Source organism: Zingiber officinale, chromosome 4A (assembly GCF_018446385.1).
Source record: "Zingiber officinale cultivar Zhangliang chromosome 4A, Zo_v1.1, whole genome shotgun sequence".
In the NCBI taxonomy this organism is placed as follows: Eukaryota; Viridiplantae; Streptophyta; class Magnoliopsida; order Zingiberales; family Zingiberaceae; genus Zingiber; species Zingiber officinale.
In genome coordinates this window covers 160,833,872-160,847,799 of record NC_055992.1, presented here as the reverse complement: position 1 = coordinate 160,847,799, position 13,928 = coordinate 160,833,872, and the positions used below count along the sequence as shown (strand labels likewise).

The following is a 13,928-nucleotide window of genomic DNA, read 5'->3' as shown; positions in this document are numbered from 1 at the left end:
TACCCAGCCAATCGGGTTACGTCTTAAATTGATAACGAAGGTCATCTTGAGGGTCCAGTGACCCCACGTCACGACTTACGCAGTTGATTTGTGCAAAGCTCATTTTAAATTGATTTACTGTAAAGTAGTCAAAATCAAAGCGTGGCACCTATCGAAGGATTCTACCCCACGTGCATCACACGTGCGAACGTCTCCTTAAATTGGAAGCCATCGGAACAGCCACCTTCCTGCTTCGAGCAAGGGTTTAGGTCGCCGCCTCGCTCGTCTCGCTTTGTGGCCGCGACAGCTGCAGCTCGCCAAAAAGAATGAGGTCTGTGTAATTTCCACTTTGGAAGTCCGCATCTTTCTTCGCTCTTGTGCTTCTCGTCTTTTCTCTTCTTGGTTTTATGCTGCGGGAACGAAGAGTACGGAATGATGCCCGTGGGAACTCTTGTCGCCTACCACCACCAGAGCTTCAATTATTGTTGTTCGTACATTTAAATAGTCCATAATTTTCTTGGAGCATCACTTACCAACATCTAGTTGCATTATTTAAGCTAGTTGTTTTTGCCATAAGAGTGTAGTGGACTTGCAATTTTTCAGGGGAAAATTTCCATCTTTTAGGGTACATGGAACATAAAATTGGAGATTACTTGAAATACTGGAAACAATTTTGATCCCCGTACTTGGAAAATATTGAACATTTTATCAATGCCCTATTGTCGTAGTCTCAACATAATTGTTTTTCCTTGACTTTTAATTTTTCATGCTTAATGAGCTTGGCTGACCGTAGGCTAAAAAAAGACAGCGAAGATAAAATTATATTTTCTCTAAATTGATAACTTGAGCTTTTAAAGTTTATTAGAGATCCTGTATTTATGCATCTAGCATGAATGAAGATTAATTTAAGTGGAATTAACAGAAGTGATGTTGCATTAGATTCTATCTAGGTAAGGAAGGCAAAAAATTGTCGAGGTAACAATGATGAAAGAGTGAATAGTAATAAGTGAGCTAGATAAGAAAGTGCATGTCATGTTCCTGTAAAGTATCTGAAAGACGGCACTTTTTTTTTGTTTTGTTTCTGAAAGTTTTTTCTCAACTCATTATTTTGTCCATGTTTTAATTTGTGCAATAGCCGAGCATGTAGTTCATCAAATATCACTTGACATTTTGATGAGATGCTAGCTGGGTCATGCCTGATCAAAATTCTCACGTGGAAAAGTTTAAGGTGCTTGAACATTGGCACTAAGGATTTTCTCATCCCCTTATGCAGCTTTTCCTTAAGCTCAATGATGGTGGTATTAGTCTGTTAATTTAATATAGTATAAAGGATAAGAAATCCATTATGGAAACATGGCATTTTTTGCCAGTTTGATTGTCTATAGTTAAAAAAAATGATTTTCTTATGAATTATTTTACATGTCAGTCGTTTCCCTGAAATCAAGTGGGCACAGCGTATTGACAAGGTCTACATCACTGTTCAATTGCCTGATGCAAGAGATGTGAAAGTTAATCTAGAGCCTGATGGCATTTTCAATTTCTCTGCGACAGCTGGTGTTTCAAATAATTTTTACGAGCTAAAATTAGAACTTTTTGATAAAGTAAATAAAGAGGTAATGTTTTCTAATTCCTTCTTAATCAACTGATATTTTCTTGTTTCTCATCACCTAACTTGTAATGCATTACCTACCAGGAAAGCAAAATTAATATAGGTGTCAGGTCTATCTTTTGTGTGATTGAAAAAGCAGAGCAGCAGTGGTGGAAGAAGCTACTGCGTGGTGAGGGAAAGACTCCTCACTATGTGAAAGTTGATTGGGATAAGTGGGTAGATGAAGATGATGATGGTATATTCCCTTGTACTTTCTTGCTTATGGTTGTAACAAAATGGCACCATCATGATGAATACTTCTATCATATGCATGCAAATCATGCATTTCTTTTCCTTTCTACACATGGATGCTTGTAGAATGTATATCTTGGAGGTGTATGATGCAAAATTTAAGGTTCATTTAGTTTGGCTAAAAGTCAGATGATGAATGTCCAGTCAGCAAGTGCCATGGCACTTGATTTTTTATTTACTTTTATTTCCTGTATGCATGTATTCACTCAGAACAAATTTGCTTTTTCTTGTCCACATCCAATTTTTTTCCTATTATCTTGTCCATCAATGCTTTTGTCAAAAACCAGATAAATCGTGAATTCTGAAAGTGTTTCCACAAACAGATCAATGACACTAAAACATTTTGGGTATGCAATGATGTTCATATCCTCAGATAATTAGTCATTCATGTGATATTATGGTCATGTTACTTAAGAAATAGGGCTTATTAAGGATTTTTTTACCTTGATTTTTATGCGATCAATTTATTTGCCAATGCTTTTGTCTTGTTAATGTAGATGAATACCAGAACATTTCAGGTTGATATTTTCACAGTATCATTTATTGATCTTGAACCTGCCTCTTCCAGCTAATGTGTGAAGAAATTAATTACCTTTCATAGGTGATGTTTAGACTACATAACTTTCTTCAGTTTACCAAGTAGAAAGTATTGTTCATGCTACTACTAAAGTACTAGTTTGCTTAACCTTAAGACACTTGGGCTTACCTGCTGGATATATTTAATGTATAATTGAATTAGCTCAACGCTTTCAATCGGTTTTTTTGTTCTTCCGTATTTTTAATTGACAAATCATTGGCTAGATTTTATTTCTATGAACAATTTTGCAATTCATATGCTATTGGTGTTACTGAATTTTCCCCCCTGATTGTATAGTAGGTCAGCCTGATTTGGATTTGGGAGGCATGGATTTTTCGGTAATGGTCACCTCCCATATTTCTTCCTGCAAACTTTAATTCGGTTGATCTTAGATTTATTTGTATATTCATTTCCAGAAATTTGGTGATATGGGTGGTGGTGCTATGGATGATGATTTTGAAGACAGCGATGATGAAGGTAAAGTTGTAGAAGCTACCATTTAGTTAATTCCTTATAGTAATTTAATTTCATTGCTTTATTTGTTCCTATGCTCTGATATCCAAATATCAGCGATCCATTTTGCTGCATGAAAGTTTATTGTTAAGAACTTTGTGTCAGACCAAGCTGAAGGACTCTAATAGCTTTATAATTGATTGCCTCCTATAGTCCACACCCTTTCATGTATTTGAGCTGAATAACTCATATTTATCTTCAAGGAGATCACTATATAGCTTACAATGTTACAACCATTTGAAATATTTGCTGAACTTTGATTTTAGCCATGTTAAATTAGTATGGCCTGAATTAGGATATAGAACAGCCTGAAGGGGGAAAATGATGGATTGTATAATGCAGAAATGTTAAAATAAAGCAAATAGTGAATAACAAAGTAAGGGTAGAAGGCAAAGAATAGATGATTATCTTCACTTCCTTTTATGTTATTATGTTGATAAAATTTCATTCGGACCTCATAATTTGCTTTTTCATTTTATCCTTCAGTTTAGAATATTACATCTTACCTCCATATATTATAAAATCATAACAAAATACCCCTTGACCTTAATGTTACTTTTTCTCTCATGTAAACAATGATTTCTCCATTGTATGCATTATATACGAGATAATAAGATGAAGGTATATTTGACAAATCAAGTTCAAATAATCAAATGAATTAGGTAGAATGAAATTAGGCATGCAGATCTTTGGGAAGAAGAGATTCACAAGCCTGTTTAAAAAGATTATGGTGAGGTCTACAAGTTACCAAGGAGGGTATAGTGTATAAAGGATTAGGAAGCACACTAAACAATCACTATTTTTCCATTTTAAATTTTCATAATTCCTATCTTGTCTTGTTATGTGTTGGGAGTGGAAGAACAGTGCCCTCTCCATTTGTGCTGATGGAGGAGAGATTAACCTTCAACGGGGGAGAGGTATTTGGTTTCTCTATCGGATGGAGTGATTTATGGGAAAGCTAGGGAAATAATTTCCCCACGGTTTGTCTCTTCTCCCGCCTTTTGATGTCCATGGTGAGGGAATAAGCCACTGTGATCTTGGTCTGCCATCAATATCTGTAGTGTTGCATATTTTTATATCATAATTCACAAGGCTGGGAATTTTCAAACTCTATCCTTCTATGTCAATGTTAGTATTCATCTAGTTTTCAATTAAACAAACCTGGAGTGAGCACTAGAATACTGATAGTAGTATATATTCAATGAAGCTTTGCCTTTTGCTCGATATCGTAAACATGTGCACTGAATGCCTTCTACTTTTAACAGAGCCAGCGGAAAAAACTGAACATGCACCTGGAGATGCGAAGACCCAAGAAAACTTGTCGGATGACAAAAAAGAAACAGATTGAAGCATGGGAAACTCTTGGCACCATTTCTGTGGTTTACCATCTGGATTAAAAGGAACATGTTAAATTGGTATCTAGTGCTTTAAATCATCCATCTTAGACAAGACAAATTTTAGAATTGGTTATCAATCTCGTGTGGTGTTGAGACTATGAGATGAGCTTCTATGGTTGAATGATTGTTGAAAATTGTTGGTCTTTGCTAATCATGTCATTGAAGTTTAACTATTTACACTGTCGTCAGCCATGATTTTATAAAGTTGATTAATGCCTTTTTTTTCATTCATTGTTCTTTTTTTTTGCTTAACGAAAATTCCTCCTATCAAGAGAAGAGATTTACTTTTACTATAGTTTTTAATAATTTTTCTTGTTAAAGTATCTCATATAAATATTTTTATCTTATGCAAAACAAATCATATCTATCACGGGCGTTTTATAATTTTATTAAATTATCCTTTTTCTTAGATTGTACTAGGACGGTAAACAAGTTTAGGGGGCGTTTGGTTTACGTTTTTTACGTTGTTTTTTATTTTCATTTTCTAAAAAAATAAAAAATGCGTATGGTTTGTGTTTTTCACGTTCATTTTTTACGAAAATGAGAAAGTGTTTTTTAAAAAAACGAAAAAACGTGGAAAAGTTATTTTCTAAAAAATAAAAAACGCGCGTTTTTCATAAAATGAAAATGAAAATGAAAATGGAGCAAATCAAACGCACCCTTAGCTTTGGAGTTTTCACGTTTGTTTGATAAGGTAATCGAGTTGAGTTTAAAAGCTTTTCATGTTTGTTTAATAAGATAATCGAGTTGAGTTTAAAATGAACCAAATTTTTGAGATGAATGTTTAAGTTTGGTCTATTTTTTTTATAAGTTCGAGTTTGTTTGAATGTAGATCTATTACATTAACAACCTCCCTAGTACCGGTCTCACGGATAGAGGGAGGTACATACATATACACAGGCGTCAGACGTATGGTGGGATAAATCTCAGATCGTTAGTTCCTGAGAAAGCTTGAGCTTGTTTGAAGCTTGGTTTGAGCTTGGTTCATTTAGATGTTATTGAGTTCTTAATCTAAGTTTGACTTGAACTTGGTTGTTTAGATATTATCAAGCTCTCAATTAAAGCTTGTTTGATTGTTTGGAATTTTATTAGTTATTAAGTTTGATAATTTAAATTTATTTTATTATTTATTTAACATATTTTAAAGAGTTTTATTAATGAATATTGTTCACGAGCGTTGTTCAGAACTAAACATATATGTGTTAAATTTTGTTTATTTAGTTTAACAAGTTGTTTAAGCTTGTTTGTTTAATTAATCTTATGTATGTTTAATGAACATAAACAAGTTTTTATCAAGCCGAACATTAAATTTATTCATGAATGCTTGATTCATTTACTGTCCTAGATTGTATCACAATAACATTATTTAAATAATATAAAAATAAATAAAATGAAAATTATTATATTTATTTATTTCTTGAAATAATACAAAGTCAGGGTTTTATAATAAAAATATGGTGATTAAATTTTATTTTTGAAAATATGTAACTAAATCCTACTAAAGCCGGCTCGTTCCGGTTCATAAGTCTGATTCTGTCTGGATTTCGACCCACAAGAACAGAACCCGGATTTTAGGGTTTTGGAGCTCAACTATAAATACCCGTGCGACCTCCCTTCGCGCAATCGTCTGATCTCGGCTGCCGTCGGAGGTAGAGCTCTAGAACCAGCCATGGTTCATGTCAGTTTCTACCGAAACTGTAAGTGAGATCTTCTTTCTTTCTCGAAATCTGTTTTTCCTTACAATTTTAAAGTTTGTTGTCCTCGATCTGAAACTTCTCGTTGTAAAGATCCAGTTTTTTTTTTTTTTGATGAATGTCGGTGTTGGATTTGGTGCTTAATCTCCGGCTCGCAACCGCTAAACCTATCCGCTTGAATCCTTGCAGACGGGAAGACATTCAAGAAGCCCCGCCGTCCCTACGAGAAGGAGCGGCTTGATGCCGAACTGAAGCTGGTCGGCGAGTATGGGCTTCGCTGCAAGCGGGAGCTGTGGAGGGTGCAATACGCGCTGAGCCGGATTCGCAATGCTGCAAGGGAACTTCTCACGCTAGACGAAAAGAACCCTCGCCGGATTTTTGAAGGAGAGGCCCTGCTTCGCCGGATGAACCGATATGGCCTCCTCGGGGAAGGACAGAACAAGCTTGATTACGTCCTCGCCCTCACCGTGGAGAACTTCTTGGAGCGGCGTCTGCAGACTATCGTCTTCAAGTCGGGGATGGCAAAGTCCATCCACCATGCGAGGGTCCTCATCAGACAGCGTCACATAAGGTACACCTCTTTTTTTCTTCAATTGATTGCAAGAATTGCCTGAAATTTTCAAACCCTAATTTTTATTCACTTTCTTTGTTGCCTCTTGATCGTGCTAATAGATTTTCCTCATCAAAATGTAATTGTCATTCTTTTGACCATGAGCAACATACTTATCTCTACCTATAGTTCTCTGATCATCAACCTGCTACACATTTTCCTCTCTTCTTCATACAATTAGTTCACATCATATGTTAATTTCATGCTTGATGATTTATCTTCTTCATACAAAAGATAAATTTTTTTATCTTTGATCATCAATGAGTTAAATAATGCTACCTATTCCTTTACAAGGTTTTAAAACACATGCGCAAGCAATATTCACATGAGATATAGATGCAAATTTGACATTCTTTGGGATATTTAGAATTTAGCATATTAATAAATCTGTAAATGTTGTGTGACCTTGTGGTCATGGGTTTGTTCGAGTCACGAAATAATCTCTTGCCTTTCAAATAAGGTTGAGTATAATAAATTTAATGTGATCCGCCCACATTGGCGGGAGTTTCGTGCTCTAGGCTGTCATTTAAATGTCTAATTAGGGCCTAAAGTAGAAGCATACAGTTTTAATATTTGATCTTTTGAAAACATAGCCAATCTTCATTTGAAATTTGATGGAATTTGGCTGCTTAGTGCCATTGTACATGATAGTTGCTCCTCTCAACTCTGGCAACCATACCTTCTTGTTCCTCTTAAAAATCATAATGTCGCATTGTAATTAGTTTCCGTAGTTCCTTGATCCACAATAGTTGTTAAGGAATGATGATAAGTAATAAGGTTCATTGCTTCATCAAACTTTTCTTGGTCTCTTATACAAACTATCTTTGCAGAGTTGGTAGGCAGGTGGTAAATATCCCATCATTTATGGTGAGGGTCGACTCCGCAAAGCACATCGACTTCTCCTTGACCAGTCCATTTGGCGGTGGCCGTCCTGGAAGGGTGAAGAGAAAGAACCAAAAGGCAGCAGCAAAGAAGGCTGCCGGCGGCGAGGAGGAGGATGAGGAATGAGCTATGTGCATCTCGTTATGTTTTGAATTTTGCTAGTAGCTTGTTTAATCAGTTTATTCTGATTTTCTTGTTAAATTATGAAGGTTGAACGTTTTGTGTTAGCACCTTATCATCTTTTTGGTACACCCTTGAGCTTTATTCAAACTTGGATTATGCAAAAAGTATTAAAATGTTTACTCAAACTTGAATTCTTCAATTTGTGTGAAGTATATTTTGCATTAGATATTTACTCTGCAGTTGACGTCACTCAAAAATTATTTGACTAAATTGGATCACTTCTGACCACATTAGAGAAGTTTTAACTAATTGTTGGAAGAGCAGAGGATTCAAATCATTGAACAAGGCCTTATGGGCCTTTAACTTTAAGAAAAAAAACTGAAGATATCATTCATGTAGTAAAAATGTATCAATAAAATGGAAGCTTACATTTGCTCACTGAATGAGTTCTGCCGAAGCTACTTGGTGGGCAACCTTGAGGAGGTTCTAAGATGTCACTGTTATAGTTCACAGACATGAGACATAGACCATGTGGTGGAGCTGATAAAGCCACTTTCGCAAGTTCTTTGCGGTCTCGAGCCGAGATTATTTGTGGAACGACGTCTGCAGGAAGTGCTTCTCTTCCAATTTGAAGCAGCAAAGCTACCTGCGGTCATGTAACCAGTGAATTCACAATGAACTTCAAAAATCCCTAGAAGAGTGCAAGATATAGCATCCTTTTGACAGGAGAATGCTTCTAAATTCGCATTCAATTCAATAATTTACTTGGCTATTTTAATTAGCTTCGATGTAAAAACAGTCTGTTGAAGGAGTGTTACCATGTTGCGCACTTGTCTGAATAAGAATCCAGAACCCTCAACCTCAAGCTGCAAAACGGCACCCTGCAAATGCAATTTGCTTGTATATTTCCTCGAAATAGTTGATTGTTTGCATTGGGCGTAATTGATTACCGTTTCAACGATATCTAAACAAAAAATTTCTTTCACTGGATTTCCCAGCCGATCATTGTGTGCTGCATTGGCAAAAGAGGTAAAGTCATGTTTTCCAACAAAATATGCGGCAGCTTCCCTCATGACAACTGGATTGAGCTTATAAGTACTGTGGTAGGCAAAAAGACACCGAAAAGGATCCATTATCGCATGATTGTATATCTTGTAGTGATATGTCTTGCTCGTTGTAGAGAAACGAGCATGAAACTGGGGTTGGACTGGACTAATTTCTCTCACTCTGATTTCTTGAGGCAGAAGGCCATTCAAAGCAGCGTGAAGAGTATCCAAGCTATCAAACATGAAAGGTGTGACGAAGTGAGCAACCTGAGAAAGGAGGAGGCAACTTAATGTATACTTCTTCAGAACATCAAAGATGAAGCAACTGATTTGCCTTGAAAAGCAAAGGTGATAATAACTAGAATATTGAGCTTAACCTTCAATTTCCATCACTAGAATTGTTTACTTGAGGAGTATTAAAGGATAACCAAACCTGGCCCCAAGCATGGACACCAGCATCAGTCCTGCTCGCACCAACCAAGCAAAGTTCTTTTCGACAGAGCTTTGTAGCGCGTGTCAAGGCATCTTCAATGAGACATTGTATTGTTGGTGGTGACTGCTGATATTGCCAGCCTAAGATGCATTATTGAAATTAATAATTCATACTTGAAAACTGCCGAAAGATGAAGATCGAGATTCATATATCGAAAAAATGGAAGATTTTTTTGTCAGATATTTATAATGACACTTAATAGACAGGGGATGGGATGCTTGTCCCTGGAACAAGCATTTCCGCAAACAGGTTAAAGGCATTGAGTTCAAGTGTACAGACATAGAACTCTCGTGCAATTATGCGTCGAACAATGGTTCACTAAGATCCGACAAAATGAATAAATCTGTGTTCGAAACTACTCCTTTGTCAATGTAGAACATAAAGCAAAGCTGTGAACGAGTTTTGAAAACGCAAGATTAAGGATAAAGCGGCTAAGAACATCAATCAGATCGATAGCAAGGAGAATGAGCCGAACCAGCGAACTTGGTGCCGTCGTAGGCGATGACCATGCGCCACTTGTGAGAGGAAGGAAGCGACACCATTGCCGACTGAGTGTGTTCCTTCGCCAAGCCATCGCTCATGCACTGCCATGGAGGAGATCACTGAGATCAAGATAATAGATGATACGGCGAGAGGAGGAGGAGGAGGAGGAGGAGGAAGGCAGAGTGTACCGGGCTTTTCGTCAGAGAGAACGCCGGAAGAGGAGAGGCGGCGGCCGAGGCCACGGCCGCGAAGACCATCCGCCGCCCGATCGATCCGTTTCGCTGGTGGCTAGAATTCTGAAGGACCAAAAGACGGGGAGTGATATTTGACCCTACGAAACAAGTTGGGTCCGGTTTAAGAAATCCAATCGGGTTCAAATTAAGGAGTAACTCGGCTGAGTCAGGACTGGACCAACTTGGTTTGGTCCGGTTCAATCGAGAAAACCTGATTTCGATGGGTCAAATTTTACGTGTAGGTAACTTTGTCAATTATCTAGATCACCTGCCCAACTTTTAAAATAGTAACATCATATCCATTTTACCCTCCTATTTACCTTAATCATTACTACGGTAGAACAATTAAGATATTATTCTAAATTTATATTCGAAGATATGAATATAATAAATAGAAATAGATAAATACAAAGGTGGATTCATCATTTCAGGAAGATAAATTTTGATAGACAGGTAAAAGGTGCATGACAGATTATCATTCAAATATTCACGGTTCGAATTTCAGCTATGATAAATTTATAGAAATTTTTCTTCAAATGTGGCACGTAATTAAAGGATGCTGGGTAAACTTGCTCTTGGACGTGGTAAACTTCCGTAGGACCGGATCGGTCACCCCAGACTCGACGTTATTCAATCTGGTTAATCTATGATAGAGTAAATTCCATACCTAAAAGATTCAGAATGACATGAAATCAAATTTTATATATTCGTGTAATTCTCTTGATTATATTTGTACGCTCAAATATTAATTTAAAATAATATATTGAGAGCGATGATTTTTTTAATACGAATCGATTCTGTAAAGAATTTAAAAAAAACTTAATTCGAGTGGGGTAGTCTATTCAAGATATGTGAATAAATAGTGATACGAAGGGATTGCTATATTATAGTAATCCATTAAAAAAACTCTAATTTAAATGATTTAAATTTAAAAAATTATTATTTTTAATACATTATGTCAAATTGATAGTTGAATGTATACATATAATAATTAGAATTAGATGAATATATATAATCTGGTTCTATATCATTTTTGAGCTCTTTAGCTCCATGAACAGATTTTACTTATTTCAACCAAAATCATGGACCTACTCGTGGTAATTCATTTAAGGATGGATTATTAGCGTTAGGTAAGCTTCTTCATAGCTGATTCAAAAAAAACGAGGCTGGAAGTCAAAGTGTTTCACAATGCTTCAGTTATGAATGCCATTGGAGTTTGTAGTTTGCAACTTCACCGCAATGGTGAGACTGTGTCAATAGCTTTCTTTACTGATACATGGAGTCCTGATAGTTTCTATCCATAGATCCAAAGAAGCCGACAACTCGGCTTGCATTCTCTCAGCTTGTTCGGTCAATTTCTTTATACTCTTCAGTAAATAGATTCTTTGTATGTGAAGCTCTGAGAGCTATAGATGTAAAAAAGCTTAGTTGTTCGTACTTCTTGTATCGATAACAACTAGGTTATCTAGTATAGAGAATAAAATTCAGTGGCTTGGTAAATTTGCATAATTGATTCATAACTGCTATACATCATGTGATCTGGCCTAAACCAGAACCAAACTAATGTAAGCATCCCAAAAATAGAGGCCTTGCTCTAGAGTTGAAATCCTAGAATAACAAGTTTTCTTTGGCATGATGAATCACTTTGAATTACTTCTCTAAAGCTTCGTTTTGATATATATTAGCCTAGATGTGAAGTCTTTTAAGAAAGGTAGATCTGTTACCTTAACGGCCCCCCTAGTGTCGGCCCCACGGATATGGAGGGAGGTTCATGCAGGTACACAGGTCATAGGCGCATGGCGGGATAAACCTCAGGTCGTCAGTTTTTGATTGTGCATGAGGGAATACACATAACGGAGGAAAATTGATGGCATGTTTAGCCCTGTTGTTTTATTTGCTAATGCTTTTGAGCAGCCTAGATCAGTGATCCTTCATCCGACATTGTCAAATTATTATGTTGGTTGGTCAATGATTCCTTTTTGGTCTTCCATGACAGTTGTAAACTAAAGAGTCTTGGGATGTTTTTCCTCTCCTGCTCCAGCTTGAAATGAGTCACTATATGCAACAAGAATCTACTGTTTGTATTTTTTTTCTTCTCTTGTTTAAAGTAGTCAATGAATCTATAAATATGTACTGTCTCATTGTAAACTCAATATACCCCATCCACATGTGATGTTGCCTATGTAACAACAGTCAGAACAGGACATAATGACTGATCTACATCAGGCTGTTACTCTTTTTTTTAATTGGATTTAAGCTAAATTATGTGAGCTCATATTCTACAAAGCACTTTTCTTGTGTGTCTGTGTACTTAGGTTTGCCAAAGCAACTCTAGAATCTGCAGATATACGAGTGAAGCAACCATCTTTTGGAGCTCTGAGCATTCGCAAAACTCAAATTTTTACGGCTTATCTTTGCTGCACTCTCTTTATTGTTTCCAAACTTGCAGACAAGAGCATGGTCAACCTCTGTTCCTGTGTTCCAACAAGAGTGTGGCTATGACATTAACATGTTGCTTGTCAAATCATGGACATGATTGACATGTCTTTTAAAGATTTATTTGACCCACTGCTTCTTAAAATTATTATAGTAATTATTAGAGACGGATCCAGAAATTGAAAGATGAAGGAATAAATTTTACTCGGAACAAAAAATAATATCCTCTATTTTTATTGGTGGAACTATAATACTAGAGCTTTCATCGCCGACAAGAGAGGACGACCACCGATACCACCCCCTACTGGATCCACCTCTAGTAATTATGAGATCGTTGCACAATTTGTAATAATAGTAATTTCATAATTATTACAATTACATAATATAGATTTAACTGTTACCATTTAATAGTTGTTATTGTAGGGTAGTTATGATCGTTGTTAATAATATAGTACTAGAGGTAAAGTTATTTTATAATTTTGTAATTGCTATAATATTATTAAAAAATAAGAGTGTTTTTAAAAATAAAAAGGGATAAAATATTATTTTAATAATAATAAATTATATATATCTTACTATTTTATTAAAAATCTTCCTCCTTTATTAACTAATTTTTGTGAAGCCTAAAATGAATTTACGTTACTGTCCTTTTTTCTATTCATATTAAAAATAATTTCAAGATTTATTAGTAATTCCACAAGCGAAACAATCAGTGATCTAGAGTTCGAGACTCAGCTACGATGTATTATTATGAATTTTTCTCTGATTGTTTTATATAAAAAAATAAAGTTATCTTTAGTTCTATATTTTAGAATTGATAACACTATGATCAAAGAAGTTTCTATAAATATTTTAAGCCGATGTTAAAATATATACTTTTCTTAATTTTTTTTACTAAGATAAATGTAATATTAAATTAAAATAATTTTTTTCATAGGGAAGTCCATTACAATAGTTTATTGCTGGGGCTCAAATAATTTATATATTATTATATTACATACGTAACGCGTGTGCACGATAACACTAGTATATATATAAAAGGAGATGTATGTAATTGTCAGACCGGTCTTGATTTGTTTGAATGGGCAAACCGGTTCAATCCATAGGACCACAATCTTCAAGCCACCGTCAATTGACCCACGTCTTTAAGGGTCAATTGGACCACAAGCTGAGCCATTTCATGGCATCACTGTTAACTTTCTATTATCCCCAAATAATTTCGGAAATTGCTTATCTTAATGCACTGTGAAGGCCAACGACGCACGCGGTTCATTATCACAGTGTCCCGGAGCATGTTGGTTAAGTCAAACATTCAAAATCGAATTTAAATTGTGGTGCATTGTAAAATTTTTTTATCATATAAAAGATTTATCTATCCAAAGAATTTAAAAAAAAACTATATCACACTGAATGGCCTTTTGGTAATAAATGGCGGAGTTGCAGTCCTATTTAGAAACTCTCCCTTCGCCACAAAGAAAAGAACACGTGCATCTGTCACGGGAGCCTTCCAAACGCCGCTGGCTATTTGCAACGAGACCCCATAAAAACTTCTAATTCTGTAA

General features: G+C 35.8%; 3 protein-coding genes across 6 annotated transcripts; 2 read left to right on the top strand and 1 right to left on the bottom strand.

The window, feature by feature from the left end:
• Positions 1-185: 185 nt before the first annotated feature.
• On the top strand, positions 186-4,593 carry LOC121972018 (uncharacterized protein OsI_027940-like). The gene is made up of 6 exons (XM_042523596.1): positions 186-310; positions 1,406-1,592; positions 1,673-1,823; positions 2,754-2,794; positions 2,873-2,933; positions 4,235-4,593. The coding sequence occupies exons 1-6, from the start codon at positions 306-308 to the stop codon at positions 4,315-4,317; spliced, it is 528 nt and encodes a 175-aa protein (XP_042379530.1). The 5' UTR covers positions 186-305; the 3' UTR covers positions 4,318-4,593.
• A 1,320-nt stretch (positions 4,594-5,913) lies between these two features.
• LOC121972016 (40S ribosomal protein S9-2-like) lies at positions 5,914-7,860 on the top strand. The gene is made up of 3 exons (XM_042523593.1): positions 5,914-6,063; positions 6,250-6,631; positions 7,501-7,860. The coding sequence occupies exons 1-3, from the start codon at positions 6,036-6,038 to the stop codon at positions 7,676-7,678; spliced, it is 588 nt and encodes a 195-aa protein (XP_042379527.1). The 5' UTR covers positions 5,914-6,035; the 3' UTR covers positions 7,679-7,860.
• Positions 7,861-8,039: 179 nt separating this feature from the next.
• Positions 8,040-10,021, bottom strand: LOC121972014 (tRNA pseudouridine synthase A 1-like). 4 transcript variants are annotated; one of them, XM_042523592.1, is made up of 7 exons: positions 9,886-10,021; positions 9,690-9,798; positions 9,155-9,294; positions 8,775-8,988; positions 8,626-8,687; positions 8,494-8,556; positions 8,040-8,321 (listed from the first exon to the last, which is right to left on the bottom strand). In XM_042523592.1, exons 1-7 carry the CDS (start codon positions 9,952-9,954, stop codon positions 8,085-8,087), a joined length of 894 nt encoding a protein of 297 aa, XP_042379526.1. In that variant the 5' UTR covers positions 9,955-10,021; the 3' UTR covers positions 8,040-8,084. The 4 variants fall into 4 exon arrangements, with proteins under 4 accessions (XP_042379526.1, XP_042379524.1, XP_042379525.1 ...); XM_042523590.1 differs by having other exon boundaries at positions 8,626-8,988; XM_042523591.1 differs by having other exon boundaries at positions 8,494-8,687.
• Between the last annotated feature and the right edge of the window lie 3,907 nt (positions 10,022-13,928).